The sequence below is a fragment of the Lampris incognitus genome, chromosome 7, assembly GCF_029633865.1.
Source record: "Lampris incognitus isolate fLamInc1 chromosome 7, fLamInc1.hap2, whole genome shotgun sequence".
In the NCBI taxonomy this organism is placed as follows: Eukaryota; Metazoa; Chordata; class Actinopteri; order Lampriformes; family Lampridae; genus Lampris; species Lampris incognitus.
In genome coordinates this window covers 8,171,114-8,194,028 of record NC_079217.1, presented here as the reverse complement: position 1 = coordinate 8,194,028, position 22,915 = coordinate 8,171,114, and the positions used below count along the sequence as shown (strand labels likewise).

The 22,915-nt window shown below is 45.0% G+C and overlaps 1 protein-coding gene across 1 annotated transcript; it reads left to right on the top strand.

The window, feature by feature from the left end:
• The first annotated feature begins 860 nt into the window (after positions 1–860).
• On the top strand, positions 861–16,635 carry LOC130115755 (cytochrome P450 2F5-like). Its single transcript, XM_056283571.1, has 10 exons — positions 861–1,067; positions 1,279–1,441; positions 3,125–3,274; positions 7,562–7,722; positions 8,901–9,077; positions 10,110–10,251; positions 10,387–10,574; positions 15,061–15,202; positions 15,875–16,052; positions 16,357–16,635. The coding sequence occupies exons 1-10, from the start codon at positions 897–899 to the stop codon at positions 16,358–16,360; spliced, it is 1,476 nt and encodes a 491-aa protein (XP_056139546.1). The 5' UTR covers positions 861–896; the 3' UTR covers positions 16,361–16,635.
• The last annotated feature ends 6,280 nt before the right edge of the window (positions 16,636–22,915 follow it).

Sequence of the window (22,915 nt, the reverse complement as noted above, 5' to 3'; positions counted from 1 at the left end):
CCTCGTATCGAATCCCGCACCGGGCAAGAAAATAACCGGTTACACTAGGGCTAAGCTCGAAACTAATAAACAGACTAGGAACGACAGGTTGCCTACTAAACACAAGAGCCGTTTGAGCAAGACAACTAGAGCATGTAGCGATAAGTGAACTAAGCACAGAAAATAGCTCGGAACACAACTTTCAGGCCACAACAACATCCGGGGCACAACGCCCCTACAGCGATACGCAGCCGGCAAAGCAGCATCACCTAAATTCCAACAGGTGGCAGTAACGTGCCATCTAAGGCCCGCAACAGTGACGAGCAGGGAGGTGGACTCGTCTAAATCAAAGACGCTCCCTCACAAAACGAGGTCTGAGTATTATGCTGAAAGTAGTTTTGGTTTGACGTTAACCTTTGCAGCACCGAACAGTTCAATGTGATGAACCTAAGTTGAACCTCGGGTGTTTTGCATATTTGAATTCACATCCATGCCGTGCAAAATTCCACGTGGTTGACACGACGCTCACATTGTCCATATCACGCAGCATGATCTCAACCCCACATTTGAAAAATGGTCTCTCCCTAATGTGACAGACAGGGGCGTTCATGTTTTTAGGTCATGCGTGACGCCTTGTTTCTGGCATTGCCTTTGTTTGCATTGGCCTCCAGCCACCGGAACCAGGGTGAAAGGTAGCTTTGACAGTCACATGGTTTACCACTGTCGTAACGCTGCATTACTGCTAATAACAACCCCCCCCCCCCCAACCAGCACACCTCGGGTCACCATAACCACACAGATTCAGATCTGAGACACCCGAGAGTGTATCTGAAAAGCACAGCGGGGCAACAGAGCTCGACAGAGATCTGTTTCAATAGATAAGAGGGCAAATAGAGGGAGGGGGGGGGGAAAGAATAATGGATTTCTCCGGTACGCCGGCGTTAGCGCTGCTCGCCTTGGCTCTGCTGTGGGTGTTTGTTTTGAGGAACCGGAGACGGAGCCGTCTGCCCCCGGGGCCCACGCCTCTCCCGCTCCTCGGGAACCTGCTACAAATCGACAAATACAGGCCTTTCAAAAGCCTGATGGAGGTGAGAGATTTACAGTGATTGATGACACATGATGATTGCACGTGGGGATTCTCTGGAGGTATGTGAGCGTGCTCTGCTCTGGCAAGAGAAGCTGCAGCTTCTCAACTACTTTCCCTTGTGTGACTTATAGAGGAGAAACAATTTCCTTGCACATATCTTGAGCCAAGGAAGAAAGAGATGGAAGCCAAGCTCACTTCTTGTCTTCCTCTAGCTCAGTGAACGCTATGGGCCGGTGATGACGGTGTACCTGGGCAGGCAGCGGGCTGTGGTTCTGGTGGGCTACGACGCGGTGAAGGAGGCCCTGGTGGACCAGGCTGATGACTTCTCCGGCAGAGGACCCATCCCCATCATGGTCAGAGCCACCAAAGGCTACGGTAAGGAACACAACCGTACAGGCTAGCAGCAAGTCCTCAAAAAGGGCTTTAGTTTTCGAGATACCCCCCCCCCACCGCCCGAGTTAGAACAACACACAACCATGTTTTTTCCATATCCCACATGTGTCCCATTAATGAAATGGATGGTTGTGGAACTTTATTTTTGTGGGAAATACGTTTTTTGGGCTATTCTTTAGACCTGCCCTAATATCTGAAAAAGAGCCAAATTAGGCCAGTCCGGATAGGGGTGAGTGAGGTGACAAAAAAAGCCCATCATTTCATAATGCTCACTCAGAATTTCCTCAGGTTTGCTGTGGTATGAAGTAGGCATCTGCCCAACATAACCAGAGAGTAATGTTTTTATTCATACATAAATACTGATGTAAGCTCATATAAACATAGCTTTAACTTGGGCGGAAATTGCATTTTTGCAGATAGGACAAGAGCACTCCTTAACCCAGTGTTTCTCAACCCAGTCCTCAAGGAACCCCTATCCTGCATATTTTCTTTGCAACCCTGAATAGGTACCTGTTAGTAGTTATTCAACCAATCAGCAATGAATTTTGTCAGATGATGCACACCTTGCATAATTAAGTGCTGCGAGATGATTGGTCGAGTAAGTACAAGCGGGGCTACCTATGCAGGGTGACAATGAAAATCTGCAGGATAGGGGGGGTCCTTGAAGACTGGGTTGAGAACCACTGCCTTAACCTTTCTCTTATTCATTGGGAAAACATAGAGTCCCATGGGATATACTGTAACTGGGAATACCTGTTGTCTCTGTGTGAGCCTGCCCTTACAGCAAATAACACAAACAATTACCACGTGGTTTGGCTACGTGTGGTTCTTATGTGTACCACGTTATGTCACATGTTCTGTTCACATTAACGCAACGTTTTACACATTCTATCTAGTCTGAAGCATGACTTTTTACGTTTAACCATGCAGCTATTACACCACATCACCACATCAAAGCACTTCTCCAGAAAAAGTTTTTATTTTGCCTAAAACAAAATGCTCTTTTTCAGATGGAACAACTAAGAAAGACAACTCAAGATAAATATTCTTACATATAATCTTACACAGTTCTTGATAGGATTCTTGAAATAAGATTTTGATTGTAAGACTGTCAGGCTTGTTCAGATATACCGTTTTTTGCAGTGTTGCCCATCTGCTTCCATCAAATTAAATCATACATGTGGGGTTTTTTTTTCCTGTAATGGGGGAAGCAGGCTGAGGGTCCTGCCTTGCTCAGGTCTGAATTCTCCACCACAGGTGACTGTGCCGTTCCTGTCAGAAACGCCTTACTTTAGAAAGCCCTCTCAAACACTGGCCCTTTTTGAAGTTCGTCTTTCAATCATTGTATTATTTTATTTGTTGTTTGTATCCCTTCTCATTTTGCATGTCCTATAACACAACTTTTCTGTGACCTATTCGTATTTTGTAAAGCTCTCAAACGGCTTTTTTGGAAAAGTGCCATACACATAAGGTTTATAATTGTTCTTATAATTACCAGTGCATCTGTTCTCAGACCCAAACGAGGTTCTTAAGAGTTCTGTGGCATTTCGACCGCCTGCTGCATCCAAACCACACGGGTGTCACGCATTCGAGTTCTTGCATAAGATGCTGCGTTTGGTGAGCGCGCCTGTCTTAGAATGACCCGCGGTCCACTCCTGTTCACAGGCTTGGCCATCAGCAACGGGGAGCGCTGGAGTCAGCTGCGACGTTTCACCCTGATGACGCTGCGAGACTTCGGGATGGGACGCAAGGGGATGGAGGAGTGGATCCAGGAGGAGGGGAAGCACCTGGTCACTCGCATGCGGACGTTCAAAGGTGCGTATGGCTAAAATCACACCTTGGAAAATGCATTATGATTGCGAGGCCTCTCCGTGATTCTTGGCATTCATTTGGTTCCACCCTTGTTTGTTATTTACATTTCCTTCTCTGTCTGTCCCTGGTACTTTTATTGCTTTATCTGGTTTTCATCTGGTTTTATCAATTATTTCAGTTGTTTTATGTCTTTGGTTGGCACTTTGAAGCTTTGTCACGTAATGCAATGCTTTGTAATAATAATGATCATCATGATTATTCCTTATCCTTTTCCCTGTCAGTGTAGTTTGTCCAGGGCTGCTTTAACACAGACTAACCACTAAATAACAGGTAACACTTTACAGTACTGACCGCAAAATCACGAGTACCAGGCAATAAGAAGTGAGTAAATCAGGAACGACCCTGTTAGTTAACAAATAGTTAACAAGTCATTTAGACTTAGACTGTTTTTATTTGTCATTGCCTTATATGCATGTCTTGTACATACAAGGAAATGAAATTACGTTTCACAAGGACCTCAGTGCCACATAAAAACAAATAACACACAATAAATCTTAAAAACAAAAAGTGCATTAAAAACAAGAATTACTTCACAGACCTAAACATCACAAGCACACCTGACACGGACAGCGAGTAAGACGGTCAAAAAGTCATTTTATGGAGGTCTAAGTGTTCAGGCTGTTGAGGAACCTCGCAGCCTGAGGAATGAAACGATCACATAGTCTGGTGGAGGCAGCACGGATGCTCCGGTATCTCCTGCCAGAGGGTAGGAGGTTGAAGTGAATCCGGGAAGGGTGGGTGGGGTCCTTCATGATGCTAAGAGCCTTCCGGGTGCACCGTGCATCATAGATGGCCTGGATGGATGGGAGAGCGGGTCCTATGAACTTTCCAGCCGTCTTCACTATCCGCTGTAGGGATTTGCGGTTGGAGGCCTTGCAGTTCCCATGCCAAACGGAGATACAGCTGGCCAGAATGCTCTCTATGGTGCCTCTGTAGAATGTGATAAGGATGGGTGGGGGTGGGGGGGGTCGCCTTCTTCAGACGCCGCAGGAAGTGAAGACGCTGCTGGGCCTTCTTGGAGAGCGCAGTGGCATGTGAGGACCAAGAGAGGTCCTCTGTGATGTGAACTCCCAGAAACTTGACACTGCTGACTCTCTCCACGTCCATACCATGGATGGTCAGAGGGGTATGGTGGGCGCTGGTCTTTCTAAAGTCAATAATGACCTCCTCAGTTTTTCCTATATTTAGGGAGAGGTTGTTGTTTTTGCACCTCGTCACCAGTTGATCCTCCGCTCTGTATGATGATTCATCGTTGTTGCTGATGAGACCTACCACTGTGGTATCATCAACAAATTTGATATTGAGGTTGGAGGTGGATGATGCTGTGGAGTCAGGAGTCAGCAGGGTGAACAAGAGCGGACTGAGCACACAGCCCTGTGGAGCGCCGGTGCTCAGTGTGATGGTCCTGGGGGTGAGCTTGTACATACTGTCTTTTTGCCTCCCTGACGCCACACGACAGGTTGGCCCTTGCTGTCTTGAGGGCTGCCTTATCACTGGATCTGAATACAGCATTTCGGGTCCTCAACAGTGTCTGGACCTCTGCTGTCAGCCAAGGCTTCTGGTTGGGCCACGAAGAGATGGTTTTGGTGACTGTGACATCGTCTGTACATTTATTGGTGTAGGCTGTCACTGTCACTGTGTATTCCTCCAGATCAATGTGCTCACCAGAGGAGGCTGCCGCTTTGAAAATGCCCCAGTCGGTGCTCTCAAAGCAGTCCTGAAGAGCTGAAATAGACCCTTCTGACCAGGCCCTGATCAGTTGCTGACCCGGTTTGGCAAGTTTCAGAAGTGGCCTGTATGCTGGAATTAGCACAGAGGTGTGGTCTGAGTTTCCAAGGTGGGGGTGGAGGAATGCTCTGTATGCATTCTTCTTGTGTAAATGAGGTCCAGTTTGCTGTTTTCCCTGGTGGTAAATTTTCACATGATGATAAAATTTAGGAAATACAGTCTTTAGGTCTGCATGATTGAAATCCCCAGCAATAATGAAAAATCCATTGAGGTATGTGGTTTGTTGTTTGCTGATGCCATTGTGTAGTTCGCACAGTGCCTCTGAGGCATTAGCGCTTGGGGGCAAGTACACGGCCACAATAACAACAACAGTGAATTCTCTCAGCAGATAGTATGGCCGGCATCTTACAACTGTGAACTCCACGAGTGGAGAGCAGTGTTTGGAGACCATCACAGCATTGGCACGCCATTCCTTGTTAATATAAACACTCAAGCCACCACCACGGGTTTTACCTGACAAAGATGATGCTCTATCGGCTCGGTAGCATGCTAGCCCGTCTAGCTGTATGGCTTTGTCCGGAATGTTGCTGTGAAGCCAGGTTTCACTGAAGACAAAAATTTTTGAATAACTCTGAATCAAGCACTATATAATAATAATAATAATGGATTACATTTATATAGCACTCTGTCTAGACACTCAAAGTGCTTCACACTGAAGGGGGGAAACTCGCCTCAACCAACACCAATGTGTAGCACCCACCTGGGTGATGTACGACAGCCATTTTGCGCCAGAACGCTCACCACAGATCAGCTTGAGGTGGAGAGGGAGGAATTACTGAATGAATTACACGGGGGGTGGGGTGGGGTGGGGGGGTGGTTAGGTGATCAGATGGAGAGAGTCAGGTCGGGAATTTTGACAGGACACTGGGGGACCCCCTACTCTTTGCGATACGTACCATGGGATCTTTAATGACCACAGTGAGTCAGGACCCTGGTTTAACATCTCATCCAAAGGATGGGATCTCCTACAGCACAGTGTCCACGTCACTGCACTGGAGCATTTTTTTTTTATTAGGACCAGAGGGAAGACTGCCCCCTACTGGCCCACCAACACCACTTCCAGCAGTAACTCGGTTTTCCTGGGAGGTCACACATCCAAGTACTAGCCAAGCCTATACCTGCTTAGCTTCTGTCGTTCAACAGAGCCAGGATACATGTTGGTATGGCTGCTATGTAGATAACGACCAGTGACTTAAGAACAGAAGATGCCATGTTAACACACCATTGACTAATTGAGTTGCCACTAGGAACACGTCATTACTTCATGATCACCACACCGTTAGTTACCATTTTTGTGTCCCCCTCTAGTTAACTAGTGCACCATTCCTAATAGTAACCATGCACTACTTTATTTGATGGGACACAAAAACAGTAACTAATATGGCGGTAATAAGGTAGCAACGGTTTGTTATTGGTTACTTGCCAATTAGCACCTGAGTCAGCATTAATCAGGAATGAGTCATCAAGTAATTGTTCATTATGCAGATTCACAGCCATCCAGGAACTACTCATTAGACACTGGTTCATTAACATGTTATCTAACAGTCTGCTTGTAACTTATAATTACCTTCTGATTCAGAGTTGTTCAAAAACTCATCATCATCATCATCATCATCATCAGTTCCGTAAGCTATGGAGGTCGTAGGAGCACAGCTGATGCCTCAACAAGTCTCGGTTGAGTCATCATTGTGGGTCAGTAGGGGGGAGTACCTGGTGGTCCCTATCTCCTCTCCAGGTATGGATGGCCGTTGGTTCACAGAGGAACTCATCCGCCCTTTGACGGGTTTTGTTTCTAGTCCCGCTGGGTGTCCACACACCCTCCTCACAACAACCCAAGGGTTGAAGTGGGGGTGCTGGTTTAGTCGCCGACGACCCAACGGTTCAGTTTAACGTCGTACCCAGGACCGAAACTACTTGTTAGCTAATTGTTGATCAACTCTGAATTGGTGGTGAGTGCACCTTATTGCACCTTACTTTTATTTTATCTTGTATATATTTTATTTATTATTCTTTTTAACTTTTATCATTACTATTTACTGTTAATCTTTCCCTCTTGTACCAACATGCCAAGACAAATTCCTTGTATGTTCTTGTACTTGGCAATAAATACGAGTCCGAGTCTGATTTGTTAACTAACAGTTTGTTCCTGATTTACTGAGGATTTTGTTACCGAATGACAATAGCACATAATGAAATAGAGGATAAACTACGGAGGCATTGTCCGCCTCCTTTGAGTATTTTCATCTTTTGCTTTGCAGCCGCTGCATCGTTTAATCCCCCAGCAAACCCCCCCCCCAACCACAACCACCACCACCACCACCCTCCCCCCCTTTATGAGCGGGAGTGTTTCCAATGTAAATATAGAGTACATTACATAACCTGCTCTGACTACAGGGCCAGGGATCACGTTGACGTCTCACTCAAAGTCTCTTCCTCCTCCAGCCTCTCCTTTTGACCCCACGTTCCTCCTGAGCTGCGCCGTGTCCAACGTCATCTGCTGCCTGGTGTTCAGCCAGCGCTTCAACTACGATGACGAGCACTTCCTCCGCCTCCTCCAAATCATCTCTGAAACCCTGCAATTCATGAGCAGCCCCTTCGGTCAGGTAATAGGAGGTGCCTAAGGCCTTTTTGGGGGGGGGGGGGTCTTAAGCAGGTCAACAGGAGTTGCTTCTGAAATCACAGTGTACACCGCACGACATACTGTATATGAGTACTATCATCCAGTGTGCTGTTAGTGAGTAAAATGTATGATGACTATTCGGAAATACTACTTCGTCATATAGCCACGCCACTCCCTTTGTGCTAGTTGCAGATTAACGACGACACACTGCTTATAAGCTTCTACCGGTGTCGTGACCCTCAGCTTTTCTTTAAATGTCAAAATAAAAGTATTTTTACTATGTTCTGCTTGGCATAGCGGAAACTACTACTCACATTTACACGGTTCAACCTTTCTGCTAGTTGGGTTTTGTATCGTCCTCTGCCATCGTTGGTCATTGTAGTGAGGTATCGCAATGCATTGTGGGATACTCTTGTCAGTGTATTGTCCAGTGTTTGTATATTATAGCATTTTTCTGGGTCCAGGGAATTTTCGCAATTTTTTTTTTGTTGGATCACCCCCCCCCCCCATTTTTTTCCCCAATTGTATCCGGCCAATTCCCCCACTCTTCCGAGCTGTCCCGGTCTCTGCTCCACCCCCTCTGCCGATCCGGGGAGGGCTGCAGACTACCACATGCCTCCTCCCATACATGTGGAGTCGCCAGCTGCTTCTTTTCACCTGGCAGTGAGGAGTTTCACCAGGGGGACGTAGCACGTGGGAGGATCACGTTATTCCCCCCAGTTCCCCCTCCCCCTGAACAGACGCCCCGACCGACCAGAGGAGGCGCTAGTGCAGCGACCAGGACACATACCCACATCCGGCTTTCCACCCACAGACACGGCCAACTGTCTCTGTAGGGACACCCGACCAAGCCGGAGGCAACACGGGGATTCGAACTGGCCATGCCTGTGTTGGTAGGCAACGGAATAGACCGCTACAATACCCAGACGCCCCTTGCAATTACAAATTGTCATAGTCACATATGCGTCTCAATCCCGCGGTTGAAGAGGCATACCTCCGTCTTTAACCTCGCTCTCCATCCTGCAAGCTCACATTTTCCAAAACTAAGAACTGGGTGGAGGCAAGTGTGTTCCCCTCTAAAAAGTCAACCGACACACGTCGTAGCCTAAACACAAAGATACACATCTGTTGATCTGGGCTCTCTCTGACTCCCCGCCACAGATGTACAACATCTTTCCCTGGTTCATGGAGCGTCTGCCGGGCCGCCAGCACACCATGTTTGCCCAGATTGTCGAGATAAGGCAGTTCATCATGGACAAAATCCATGAGCACCAGAAGACAATAAACCCCGCCTCGCCAAGGGACTACATCGACTGCTACCTCGTCAGACTCAACCAGGTTTTCCTGCACTTGAATACATTATAGTATTTATTTGATCTTAGGAATATGTTTCATGAAATGGTCCTCAGATACACTAGAGTAGACCCAAACAGAGTAATAAGGCTGCGTTCAAAATGCTGCATCCTTTAGAACAGTGTTTCTCAACCGGGGGTCCGCGGACCCCTAGTGGTCCGTGGTGTAATTGCAAGGGGTCCGTGAAAATAAAATATCTTTAAAAAAAAGATCCTATGACATTTATAGAAATAGGATTATTTTACTCAAATGTGACTGAGACCTTTATCTACCTAAACTATAAAGGGTAACGGGACTTTTTTCTCTAATTACATCTGTTTCACAAGTGTAATTTATTGTATTTTAATAAGAGATCTCGCTCCCGTTTGCATTGTTAAAAGTTACTGCATAAAAATTCTGTTGTTACATATATCTGAAAGTTACTGAATACATATTCTGTTTTGTTACATATATCTGAAAGTTACTGCATAAGAATTCTGTTTTGTTACATATATCTGAAAGTTACTGAATACATATTCTGTTTTGTTACACATATCTGAAAGTTACTGCATAAGAATTCTGTTTTGTTAACTATATCTAAGTTACAACCGAAAGCTCTTATTTTTGCCCCAAAGAGTGAATAAATGCTATAATGCAATTTAAAATGCAGTTTCTACTGTTTCTATCAAATTGCAGCCCCCCTCCCCCAAGATCAGGTGGAGGGGTCCTCAGGGTAGATCAAAAATACGCAGGGGGTCCAGGACCCCAAAAAGGTTGAGAACCACTGATCTAGAACAACAGAACAAAATATCTGAATTTCACGACTCCAGATTTAACACCTTCAGGCTACTCAAGCCTGCAGTGTTAGTGTGTAGGCGATGGTCTTTCAAATAGCCGGTTCCCTTGACAGCTCTCCATGATTCTGGGTTTGCTTTCATGTTGCGCAATCAGTGTCCCCCTGTCGCCTTCTTCGAGAAATGGCCGATGTTTAATTTTGTAAATGGAAGTTATCCGTTGTTCCCTTTCCATTTTTTCTAGGAAAAGCAAAACCCTTCAACCGAGTTCCACCACGACAACCTGCTGTCGACAGTCCTGAATTTGTTCCTCGCAGGAACAGAGACCACCAGCACGACCATCAGATATGCCCTCAGCATTCTCATCAAATACCCCAGCATTCAGGGTAGGTCTCCTGAAACGGTCGGAAAAGCACTTTACGAGGTAGCAATTCTTCACAAATGACCCGTCACTCGCTAACACGAAGACATTTAAAACTGCGGGGGTCACACATAAATCTTGTTTGTCTTGCCACCTTCAGAGCAAACGCAACGGGAAATTGACGCTGTGATTGGTCAAGAGCGTTGCCCCACTATGGCGGACAGGAAGTCCCTCCCCTTCACAGACGCAGTGGTCCACGAAGTTCAGCGGTTCCTGGATATCACCCCGTTTGGCATCCCTCACTATGCGTTAAAAAATATCTCTTTCAAGGGCCACATAATTCCCAAGGTATTTTCAGTAAACTCTTTTAATTACAGGCCGTTGGTTACGCAGAAATAACCAAGTGATATACTGCAGCAACCGGGGGAGGCGGTCGCTCTGACTGTCGTGCTGGGGGGCACGAGAGTTGCAAATAAGAGATCTCTATCTCACCGTTCTTCCACGCCAGCTCACCACAACACTAATGAAATAGATGTAATTGAACTACGATGAGTGTTAATTACTGAGTAATATATGAGTGAAATCGGGGTTTTTCTATATACCCAGGGGGCAAACTGATTTTTGCACGGGTCGGATGCTGTAAAAGGTTGTTCTCCAGAAATCATATCTAGGACCTACATGGATCACAACCTGGGTGGACAACCCGGAAAACAAGTTGCAGGAAAGCTACAGGAAGCGTCCAAAGTTGCCCACCGGGCCTATGAACATTAACCAATAGGGGTAGATAGGGTTAAAAATTTTTAACCAATAGATATCTGCATGAAAATCACAGTGTTGATTACTCGCATTGAGACAAACAAAAAATGTATTGGAAGTTTTTTCAAAAATGTTTTTTACCAGAGTAAATGATGCATATATAATTAAGTATGTGCTAATTTGCATAAATATCACATAGCCGGGGGAAATGGTTTTACAGACATGTTGTAAAGAGTTGTCTAGCAGAAATCATATCTAGAACCTTCAGGGATCACAATCTGGGTGGACAACCTGGAAAACAAGTTGCTGAAATGCTACAGGGAGGGCCCAAACATGCCCCTCCCCCATATGAAAACAGTCATTTAAGCTGGTTGGGTCATATTGCATAATCCTTCTTGTGAATGAATAAAATATGGTGTAAAGAGTTGTCTAGCAGAAATCATATCTAGAACCTTCAGGGATCACAACCTGGGTAGACAACCTGGAAAACAAGTTGCTGAAATGCTACAGGGAGTGCCCAAACATGCCCCCCCCCATACGAAAACAGGCATTTAAGCTGGTTGGGTCATATTGCACAATCCTCCTTGTGAATGAATATCTCTGTAAGAGTTCACAGTAAAGACACACTGAGACAGCTTATGGAAATTAGAAAATATGCTCTGATCTTATACCTTGGTTTGTTCCCAGTAGAAACATGAGATGGGCCTATACCTTAAATTAATCACGAAACAAACAAAATTCCTGTAACTGTAAATAATGTAAGATTTATTTCTTATTTTATACATTGAACACAATATACTTACTGAACACAAAATAATCATCTGTGCCAAAACTATAACAAATTATTTAAAATAAATAAATAAATCATATCTAGGACCTTAAAGGACAACAATGAGATGGGTATATGCTTTAGTATACACATGAAACAAACAAAATAATTTATACTTTGAACACAATATGCTGAACACAAAAAGTTAGCCCAGAATTTAAAAAGCAGGACTTTTTAAAGAAATCTTTTATAGAAATTTGCCCATGTTTTCTCACTCGCTTTCTGAGTCACAGCTGCTATCACTGCTCTCGACTCTAGCACTATGTATTCTGCTGCATTTGCTCGCCAGTCCTTGGCAACGGCACCCGATGTAGCACGGAACTGCCTTCCTTGCACATGAACAGTTCTTCTGACAACCCTTGACACATGCACATGAGATTGTTGTTTTCATTGAGACAGGCCGGGCTGGCTTTGTTGCCGGAACAGGAACTGCATGTCCATCAACCAGAGACCAACCAAATTCAGTGCATGGGGGAATTTCTGGCTTGGCGATATGTGCATTCTTGTCAATGATAGTTGCCAGCACAGCCCTTTTCAGGTGTAGCATAAATGCATCTTCTGTTGGGGGGTAGAAGCTTTAATAGAGTTGACTTGTTGTTCAAAAACTTGTACACTCTCAATTTGCTCAGATCGGCCCCCTCAAACTGATCAGCTGTGGATGTGTACACTGATATGGTGAGGTCCCGCGCCTGATTGAGAAGGTCATCGGTTATGGTATCGCTAGGGTTCTCACCAAAGTCTTCAAGTGCAGGGATGTCACGACTTATGCTGCTCTTGAACCATACCTTCTTCCCAGTGAAATATGGGTAGCTAGTTGTGTCTCTACCACTCAGACTGTGGATGAATGGCATGGCACGGCACTGTGAAGGTCCCAGAGCTACAACCATCTCATGTATAGGCAGGTATGCATTCTGACCTGTTCTAACCCACATCTCTGGTAGATCACTCAAGTGTGTTGCACCATAGTACAGACATGTTGTAATGATATCAGTGCCATTAGCATGTATGACAACTCTTTCAACTCCCTCATTCTGGACAGTGTAGAGTGTGTGGAGGATTATCCTAGTGTCAGCCTCCTGCTGTGTTGATTCCAGAGCAGGAACATCCATCACAGACCCTGCGGAGAGCACCACACTCTTTGTCTCTTCCTTGAATCCACCACCCAGGTGGAGATGAGTAGGGCCAAGATCACTCCCCAGTTGCTCCTCCTCACACCATCTTTCACAGAGAAAGCTCAGCAAGTTTGCTTTGTTAGTAGACACAGCAAAAAACTCATGTGGATCTGGAGCTGTGTACTGCTCACTGACTTCATACACTTTGGCTGGTTTGGATCGAGCATATCTCTGTTGTTGCTCAGCTGACTTGATACTGGTTCCACTGTATCTGTCACAACAGAAGTGTATTATTTCAGTACCACGAGGCACATCAGTCAGCAGCAGGTGTTTGTATCTGTCAGCGATTGCTCCAAATCATTCATCTTTGTGAAAAGACCAGTGTCTTATGGCAGACATAGCATCTACAAGTACTGCTGTCTTGAGGATGTTTTGGGGTAGATCAGCATTGATGGTTACTTTGGTCTCCTCTTTCAGGACCTTTACAAGGCTGGACTTGGTGCCAGTTCTCATACTGCCATCTTACTTGAAGAGGGATGGGGGAAGGTCACCGTACTTGTGGTTGCCTACAAAGTCAACAATGTCGAGTTCTCCGCCACTAGCAATGATCTGTGTCATACGCAGAAGGGCAGTAACTTCATTGCTCTTGCCAGTGGTGCAGGTTTTCCCCCCAGACTTCTTTGGTTTCATGTGTTGTGTGTGGAAAGTGTTAAGCTTAACAACACTTGTCTTTTTATGATGACTGGTAAGTGACTCAGACAGTGCCTTCAAACCAATTTCTTTTACACTTAACAGGTTGTCCTTGACTATAGCATCTGCACACTCACCAGTGGATATATTGATCAGGGATGATGTGGCTGTTGTGAATGGGTTGGTCTCTACTGCTGCTGTGACCTTGACTACCATCTCTGCATCCTTGTTGACACGACTCTTGCCAGATTCATGGTGTGGGCTTGAGGTATGGAGGTGCAGCATAGATTTGAGGTCTGCAGAAACGGCTGCAGTCAGTGGTTTTGTGTAGATCCACTTCCTCCTGGCGGCAGGGTTGAGGGTAATACCATCCAGACCACTGGCCTCTTTGGCATCTGCGTTGTACGTCTGCTCTAGAATCATGTCAGGAGAGACACCATTGTGGTTTCCATTTACTCTCCTCCCTACAGATGCACCTGCGATCAAAGCTTCGTGTGCCTCTGGAGCTGTCTCTGCCAGTTTCTTCACCTCAGACAAATACAAAGCCAAAGACTGCAAATTAGTGCATACTTAATTATATATGCGTCATTTACTCTGGTAAAAAAACATTTTTCATAAAACTTCCAATACATTTTTTGTTTGTCTCAATGTGAGTAATCAACACTGTGATTTTCATGAAGATATCTATTCGTTAAAATTTTAACCCTATCTACCTCAAATGGTTGTGTTCAGGCAGGGTGGGCAACTTTGGACGCTCCCTGTAGCTTTCCTGCAACTTATTTTTCGGGTTGTCCACCCAGGTTGGGATCCCTGAAGGTCCTAGAACAACCTTTTACAGCATCCGACCCGCGTTTTCCCCCAAAAATGGGGTTTTGCCCCCTGGGTAATATCTCCAGTTTGCTTCCTTTTCATTGTAATGTGATGTTTGATAAGCTCTACATCAAATACTGTACGGGATAAATTCACAAGTGTTTTTAATAATTTGTGTCGCAGGGATAAATAGTAATTAGCTTTTAAACTTGAATATAAGGTGAATATGCTGAGTAACATAAACAAAGGAAAGACGGCACCATGTTCAATATTCAAGTTTGACAAATTACTAATCATCCCTATGACACAAAGGATTCAAAACACTTGTGTTTGGTACATGTAGATTATATTCAACAGCACATTATAATGACAAGAAAGTAAACTAGAGATACAGAAAAGCACCGATGTTACTCATATATTACTCGGTAATCATCATAGTTCAATTACAGCTATTTCATTCGTATATTGCTTGGTTATTTATGTGTAATGAATGGCCTGTAATTTTCATTTGGTTGTGTACCAAGACTGCAGGTTTTAACAAGTATGTACATTCATAGAACTGCAGTAATCCAGTATAGCATAGCTACTAAACAAATGTGTTATCTTATCAAATGTAGACAATGACTTGTCTCAACAGGGCACCATTATCCTCCCCATGCTGCACTCTGTGCTGAAAGTGGAGAAGCTCTGGGAAACCCCCTGGACCTTCAACCCTCACCACTTCCTGGACCACGACGGCAACTTTAAGAAAAACCCTGCTTTTCTGCCTTTCTCCGCAGGTAAAATTAAATTCAGCGATTCCCCTCGTGAACGCACAGTGATATCTTTTAAATGATTAAAGTACGATTACTATTCGCAAACACAAAGACAATTCAGAGGAAAACATTTTCTGCAAACCTCACAGCGGTAGTTTGAATATGATGTAGTGATATTTTCTGGCACGGTGGTGCAGTGGTTGGCATGGTTGCCTCACAGCAAAAAGGTCCTGGGTTCGAACCCCGGGGTTGTCCATCCTTGGGGGTCATCCCGGGCCGTCCTCTGTGTGGAGTTTGCATGTTCCCCCCCCCATGTCTGCGTGCGTGGGTTTCCTCCGGGTGCTCTGGTTTCCTCCCACGGTCCAAAGACATGTAGCTCAGGTGAATCGGCCGTACTAAATTGTCCCTAGTTATGAATGTGTGTGTGTGTCGGTCCTATATGATGGCCTGGCGGCCCGTCCAGGGTGTCTCCCTGCCTGCCGCCCAATGACTGCTGAGATAGGCTCCAGCATCCCGTGACCCGACATCGGATAAGCAGCTCGGATAATGGATGGATGGATGGGTGGCTTTTACTCTCTTAGCAGTGCTACACTTGAACTGGCTATGAATTAAATCAAAACGGTCAAATTTATCTTTAATCTGTCGTACCTACTTTCTAACATGGTGGTCTGATGGTGATTACCCGTCTCTCTCCAGGGAAGAGGTCCTGTGTTGGAGAGTCTCTGGCCCGCATGGAGCTTTTCCTCTTCGTGGTTTCACTTTTGCAGCACTTCACCTTCACCTGCCCCGGAGGCCCTGACAGTGTGGACGTCAACCCCGAGTTCAGCAGTTTTGTCAATGTACCACGCCGACACCAGATCATCGCCACCCCACGGTAGACAGACCAGATCGAAAGTACCAGCCAAGGCTCATGTTGCTAACCCAGAAGTCCTCTAATACGGACTTCTCATGCCTTTGAGTCCCAGCTATGTGAAATCAGCCATGTTCCCATTGAAATATGAAAGATGACGATGCATAATTTTCTAGCTCACCGCTAACCTCTACTGTTAAGTGATGTAAACAACAACTACTCAAAATGGACACCTGGCTCCGAGGGCCCGTCCCAAGAAGCGGGCTCTCTTGCGTAGCCAGTTAATTTCAAACTTGTTTATCTTGTCTAACCCTGGGTTTTCTGTCAGATGAAAGTGGATAACTTGTTACTGGGCTGCATCGCCATGGTAACTTGTGCCGCACACCTAACCTGCTCGGGGCTGGCCCAGTAAAGTTCAGGACCACGGCTCATAAACAGCTCTTGGACCAGTCAGCCGTCAGAGCTGTGAGAGACGCCATTACATCAAATTTTTCACACAGAAAATATTAAAATAAAGGAAATTGGGATTAAAATGTTAATTTCTTTTCTTGAAACGGCAAACGAGGTCACGCCGATACATTACAAAACATTCTTTAGTGAGAAAAAAAAAAAGAAATACTTCAATAGGCATATAGCTAGGCCTAGCTTCTTCTCATATTCCAAATTGCCAATTTCTAGTTTAAGTTTCTTCATCCGGAGCTCCTTCAGCTCAGTCTAACGCCGAGGTCCATATAATGTAATTATTATTATTATTATTATTATTATCATAAAAAGCTTATCAGGGCCCATCTGCACAGTTCAATACAATGCACCAGGTAAGATTATATATTAAGCTATCAAACACAAGTGAAGTGAATATGCTTGTGTAAACACAGGAATGTGGGGTGATTACCCTGCAAACAGGTTAATGTTTTACCGTTTTCGCTCGTCTTTTAATGCTGGAGGTAGAGGCCACAAGTCCGGGGAGGAGTTGAATCTTCCTAGAATAGACAACGGAGTGACGGAGGCAATCACTTCATATTCGTTCACACTCAAATCTCTGCTACGACACATGCAAAAGCATGCATTTCCCTCTGCAATGCTGTCTGTACACAATGTGTCCCGATCATTGTCTTCCCCCCCAAGAACCACATATGATATGGTGTATTAATTACAAAATACATCAGAGCTTAGCTGAACAGTAATGTTCTTTTCTTTCCAGGGCCTAATATTATCTCTAATAATGTAGGTGACAATCATGATGTTTTATTTCTCACAAAGATATAAACAGGACAGTACAACAACATCAACACAAAAAAAAGAAAATACAGTAGAGTCTACAAACAGATAAAGGTAATAAAAAAAAACCCCCAAACAAACAAAAAAAAATAAGCAAAAAATAACAATAAATAGATGTCTGGAAATATTCAATATTCGAACAGATATTTTAATCAGGCATTCGTTTAGTCGGTGTCATTTCCCATCTAAATGTTCCTTTTTTTCCAGTTCTTTTCAAATTTTTTCTCTCGGACTCTCAAAATGTACGCCCACTTTTCCACAACGAAAATGTCTCGAGCCATTTCCATCCACTGTTCCTGTTTTGGAGTGTTTTACATTAAGGCCAGTTTTTGGTAACGGCGCTCTTACTTGCTGCAAGTAAAACTTCCTGTAAGTAGAGATCTTCTCTCATCACAGCATCATCGACGTTACCGAGATGCTGTCGAGCTTACATGGAAGACTGCTACACAGCAGGGGCCTCGTCTATCAATCGTTACTATGGGCAAATCTGTGCGTACACACCCATGGGATTTTTTAGCCCTGAAATTTGTCTCAGAGACCAGTGTGGAACCTGGGTAACCCCTGAATTTAGACACCGATTGGCTAACACGGATGTCCTTGCAGGCCTGGGTGATTGTTCTTTGCAAGAGGTAGACAGTAGATGTTAGGAGGAAGGAATTACAAATAACCATCATGCTTTGCTGCTGACTGTCAGACAATCTTGAGGACAAAAAAATTCCATGAGTGTGTACACACAAATTTGCCCATAGTAACGACTCATACATGAGGCCCCGGGGCTTTTAGGGATGAAGAATGACAAGAGTTAGCGTCTAATTGAACCCACTTATCACCAGTGTCCAAGATCCAGAGTGCAATTTTATGCATGCTAGCGGCCCAGTAATATGGTAGACTGAGTCCCCCCTGTAAGCTCTCCTTCTGGAGCAGAAATTTATGAATTCTTGGGACCCCCCCCCCATATTAAATGCAAAATTATTGAATCCGATCCCCGTGTCTGTGTGGGTTTCCTCCGGGTGCTCCGGTTTCCTGCCACAGTCCAAATACATGTAGGTCAGGTGAATCGGCCGGACTAAATTGCCCCTAGGTGGGTACTGGCGGCCTGTCCAGGGTGTCTCCCCGCCTGCCGCCCAATGACTGCTGGGATAGGCTCCAGCATCCCCGCGACCCTTAGAGCAGGATGAGCGGTTTGGATAATGGATGGATGGATGGATTATTCTTGTACAATGCTTGCTTTGATACCTACCTACCTCTGTATGGGGGTTGTGTACTGGCTCCAGTGGTATCACAGAATTTCCCTCAACTGCAAATGAAAAGTACACTCAGTCATATATATGTACTAGCATCACAGTTGTAAGGCGCAAATCGATGTACACATAGCCTAAATTGCAGAGGTTTGTTTGGAGGTGCCAGCACCAGGGTCAGAGCACAGACCTCCTGGACCACCACCATGATAGACCGCCCCTCATTATTAGAGAGGGCCCACTCCCCCTGTTCTTTTTAAGTTCACATTGTTCCCTGTTGGGTGCAAATCATGGTTGTAATCAGTTCTGAAAGACTACATGAAATGAAAATGGGCTTTTGCACCTTGTTACCTCATTTCCCCAGTCATATTATGCACCTGTTTGGCAACATGCAAAAAAAAAAAAAACACAGAAATTCACATTTTCTACTTACTTTACATCAAATTCTAATCCCCTTAACTTCCTCTGCAACAGCTTAGTTTTTGTGATTGCATCACCAAGTGTCCAAACAGGCTGGTGAGCACAACAACGTTACTCCAACGTTCACGACATGCCCACTTCTGCACCATGCAGTTCATCCCTGAAGGACCCACTCACGTTCCTCCCTGCCATCACATTGTCTCTAATTTGCACATACAATCGAAAACACCAAAAGAATAAGGGCAGGGCAACTACTTACCACTTTGGATATTTCTATATTTAGTCTTGAACTCCATCCAAGATCTAGTCCCACTCCTGGAATTGCAGCTAAAGAGTCGTGAAGAAAAGAGCCATGTTTTGTGTGAGGTGTTCATGAAGTACAATGGCTGTCATGCTATGTTGATTGAATAAGGGGAACCTTTACCCTCCAGCTGCCTCTTATGGAGCCTGTAAAGAGATATATGAGCCAAAAAACAAAATAAAAATTAGGGGATATAAGAACATTTTGTTTTATCAGAGTTTCTTGTGCAGATCGAGACGTAGCCACTGGATTTAATATGGTTTTAATGGTTGAATTGCGTTATACACTAGGGTTCATGCAAAGAATGATGCAATTGAATAATAATAATAAAGTAAAACATAACTCAGTATAATGCACTACAAAGCCATGCATTTTCCAGAGGGAAGCTAGATAGATATAGCGGATATGGATACAGAGAGACCACCCGGTCTACTATAAATCCACTATGCAGTAGAAAGAAACTGCATAAAAATTGCACGTTTTTATGGAAAGAGTTTTGCAACCCCCTAACCCAGGTCGTAGAGGTTGCACAACAAGCCCATTCATTGCAGTGCATCCACAGGCACTGTTATGCTTTTTGTTTTTTGTTGGCCTATTCTTTTCTATCCACCTGCGTCCGTGTCATGTGACTGCCAAGTTTCTTTCTGCAAAAACAAAAATGGCTGACATTCCTCTGTAGTTTAAGATAGTTTGGGCATTAAAATGCATTTTGATAGCATTTCTAGCGAGAAATGTGCATTTTATTTTCATAATCTTCATTTAGTGAACGTGTATGATCTTTGTTAGTTATTACAAAGATGTTTTTTCAGGTCTTGCCAGAAAATTGTTGGAGTGCAGCATTTTCTATGCTGAAATGCAGTCCTTCGATGGTCTACCTCTGATGTACAGGCCATCACAGTATTATATTTCATCTTATATTTTCCTATTACATTTTAATTTCTACACTGTTTTATATATATATATATATGCTGTAGATTCTCACTTTTACTTTGCATGACTAATTTTTTACTTGTTTTTTTTTGTGGCATGACCATTGTTGAAGGGAGCCAGAGAAATAAGAATTTCACTGCCAACTACTGTCTTACTATAATTCAATTCAATTCAATTTTATTGTCATTAAAAACAATGTGCAGCAACATGTTAAAAATGAAATGAGGGCTGTGGCTTCACCAATCAGTGCAAGACAGACACAGACAAACACAGCAAACACAATATAAGATATACACACATGAAGACCAAAGCTAAAAATAAGTTAAAAAAAGAGCTCGAGTACAAAATATTTAAAAATATCTACAGACATTCAGTGGCTAGCCAGGTTCAGGTGGGCAACAGCTTGTGGAAAGAAGCTGTTTTTGAGCCTGGTAGTGCGGGCTCTGAGGCTCCTGTAGCGCCTCCCAGAGCGCAGGGGGGAGAACAGTCCATGGTTGGGTCTCTGCTGATGCTCAGACCCCTTCGAAGGCAGCGTTTGTGATAAATGTCTTTTATGGCTGGGAGCTGGGTACCGGTGATATGCTGGGCCGCCTTGACGATCCGCTGCAGAGCTTTCTGGTCTATTGAGGTGCAGTTGCCGTACCACACTGAGATGCAGCTGCTCAGGATGCTCTCTATGGTGCAGTGGTAGAAGTTGGTGAGAATTTTGGGGGGTAGACAGGCGCTCCTCAGCCTCCTCAGGAAATGCAGGCGTTGTTGGGCCTTTTTCACAAAGGCCTGGGTGTTTAATGTCCACGAAAGGTCCTCGCTGATGACCCGACATTAGCCATGAAGATGCCGGGGAGGGAGCGCCGCTTAGCTTAGCATGTAGCCCGCCACGTTTCCCGCTCTTTTGTTTACGTTGCCGACAGGGGGCAGCGTTTCCGCTGCGAGGCCGGTGAGCGGATAATATGGATGGGGAAATTGTCCGTGATGACGGAGGGAAGCGAGTAATCCGTAATGAGGTTTAACAGGTCCAGACGGTTGTAGAAGAGCGCAGGGCCTACACTTGTAAGTAAATGTAAAACTAACGTATAAATAACAAAGAAAACACGACGCTGAACAGGGAGCCGCTGCGTCCAGCGCGCCGCCATCTTGGATATATTGTAATGTGCATGGATAAGAGGACACGCTGGTCGCTGGCTCGCGGGTCTGACCCTTTAGACGAGCGGTTAGCGATGCCTCCTGCGGTGCGGGCGATACGGGTTCGCTTCCCGGCCGCGGCAGTTTCTGTGGTTGCGTTGTCCCCCGAATTGGCTACAATATAATTGTTGTGCATATGACAAATAAATAACTTGACCTATTGCGTAATTTGTCTGCACAGCTACACCATGTTAAATTCCTGTATATTAATCTACTACTACTACTTTTGGCTGCTCCCATTAGGGGTCACCACAGCGGAACATCCGTCTCCATCTCTTCCTGTCCTCTGCGTCTCCCTCTGTCACACCAGTCACCTGCATGTCCTCCCTCACCACATCCATAAACCTCCTCTTTGGCCTTCCTCTTTCCCTCTTCCCTGGCAGCTCCATTATTCAGCATTCCTATAATTCCTATATAACTGTAAACTACTAATAAGACACGTTAGTCGCTAGCTAACGGGTCTGACCCTTTAGCCGAGCGGTTAGTGATGTCGCCTTGTGGTGCAGTACACCCCGTATCGAATCCCGCACCGGGCAAGAAAATAACCGGTTATATAACTTATAATATTATATATATAACAATAATAATATGCAAATTCCTATATAGTAATACATTTGGCAAATAAGAGATGCTGATTAAGTGGATGCAGTTGAAGCCCTGCTGCTGTCACAGAAAATACTAATCCATGTAAATTATGTAAAGTCTTTATTTGAAAATAAGTCGATGCATAGGTGTTCACTATTCCAGCACTGCTTAAGCTTTCATAGCCTTAGGTAGGCCTACTATCATAACTTCACCCAGTAAAGTCAACGGCGCTTTCACCTAGCAAGAATGACCTGGGTTCGAGCCCCAGGGTAGTCCAGCCTTGGGGGTCGTCCCGGGTCGTCCTCTGTGAGGAGTTTGCAAGTTTTCCCCGTGTCTGTGTGGGTTTCCTCCGGGGGCTCCGGTTTCCTCCCACAGTCCACAGACATGTAGGTCAGGTGAATCGGCCGTACTAAATTGTCCCTAGGTGTGAATGTGTATGTGTGTGTGTGGGCCCTGTGATGGCCTGGCGGCCTGTTCAGGGTGTCTCCCCGCCTGCCGCCCAATGGCTGCTGGGATAGGCTCCAGCATCCTGCGACCTTGAGAGCAGGATAAGGGGTTCGGATAATGGATGGATGAAAGATCCAAGAGCACCAGGAGACAGTTGACCCCAGGTCACCCAGAGATTACACTGACCGCCTCCTCACCAGACGTGACCAGGTACCAACAGGAATCCACCCGGCCTCCCGTCTTCTCAATAACTGAAGGGGGGGCTGTCTAGGCTGTCTAAGGGGTTGACAGTCTGATCACAGCTCTGGAGGCAGATCCAAGGGAGCTTTAAACTCTCATGAAACGGAATTTAGAGCACTGCAAGCTTCCAAGATTGGATCTAATGTATGTATCTGAATGAAATGGAGCGGTTGGGTAGGATTTTGTCGTGGATAGGGGTGTGTGGGGGGTATCTGACAAACAGCCCATAATGACCAGACATATTGGGCACAATACGAGAGCTCATG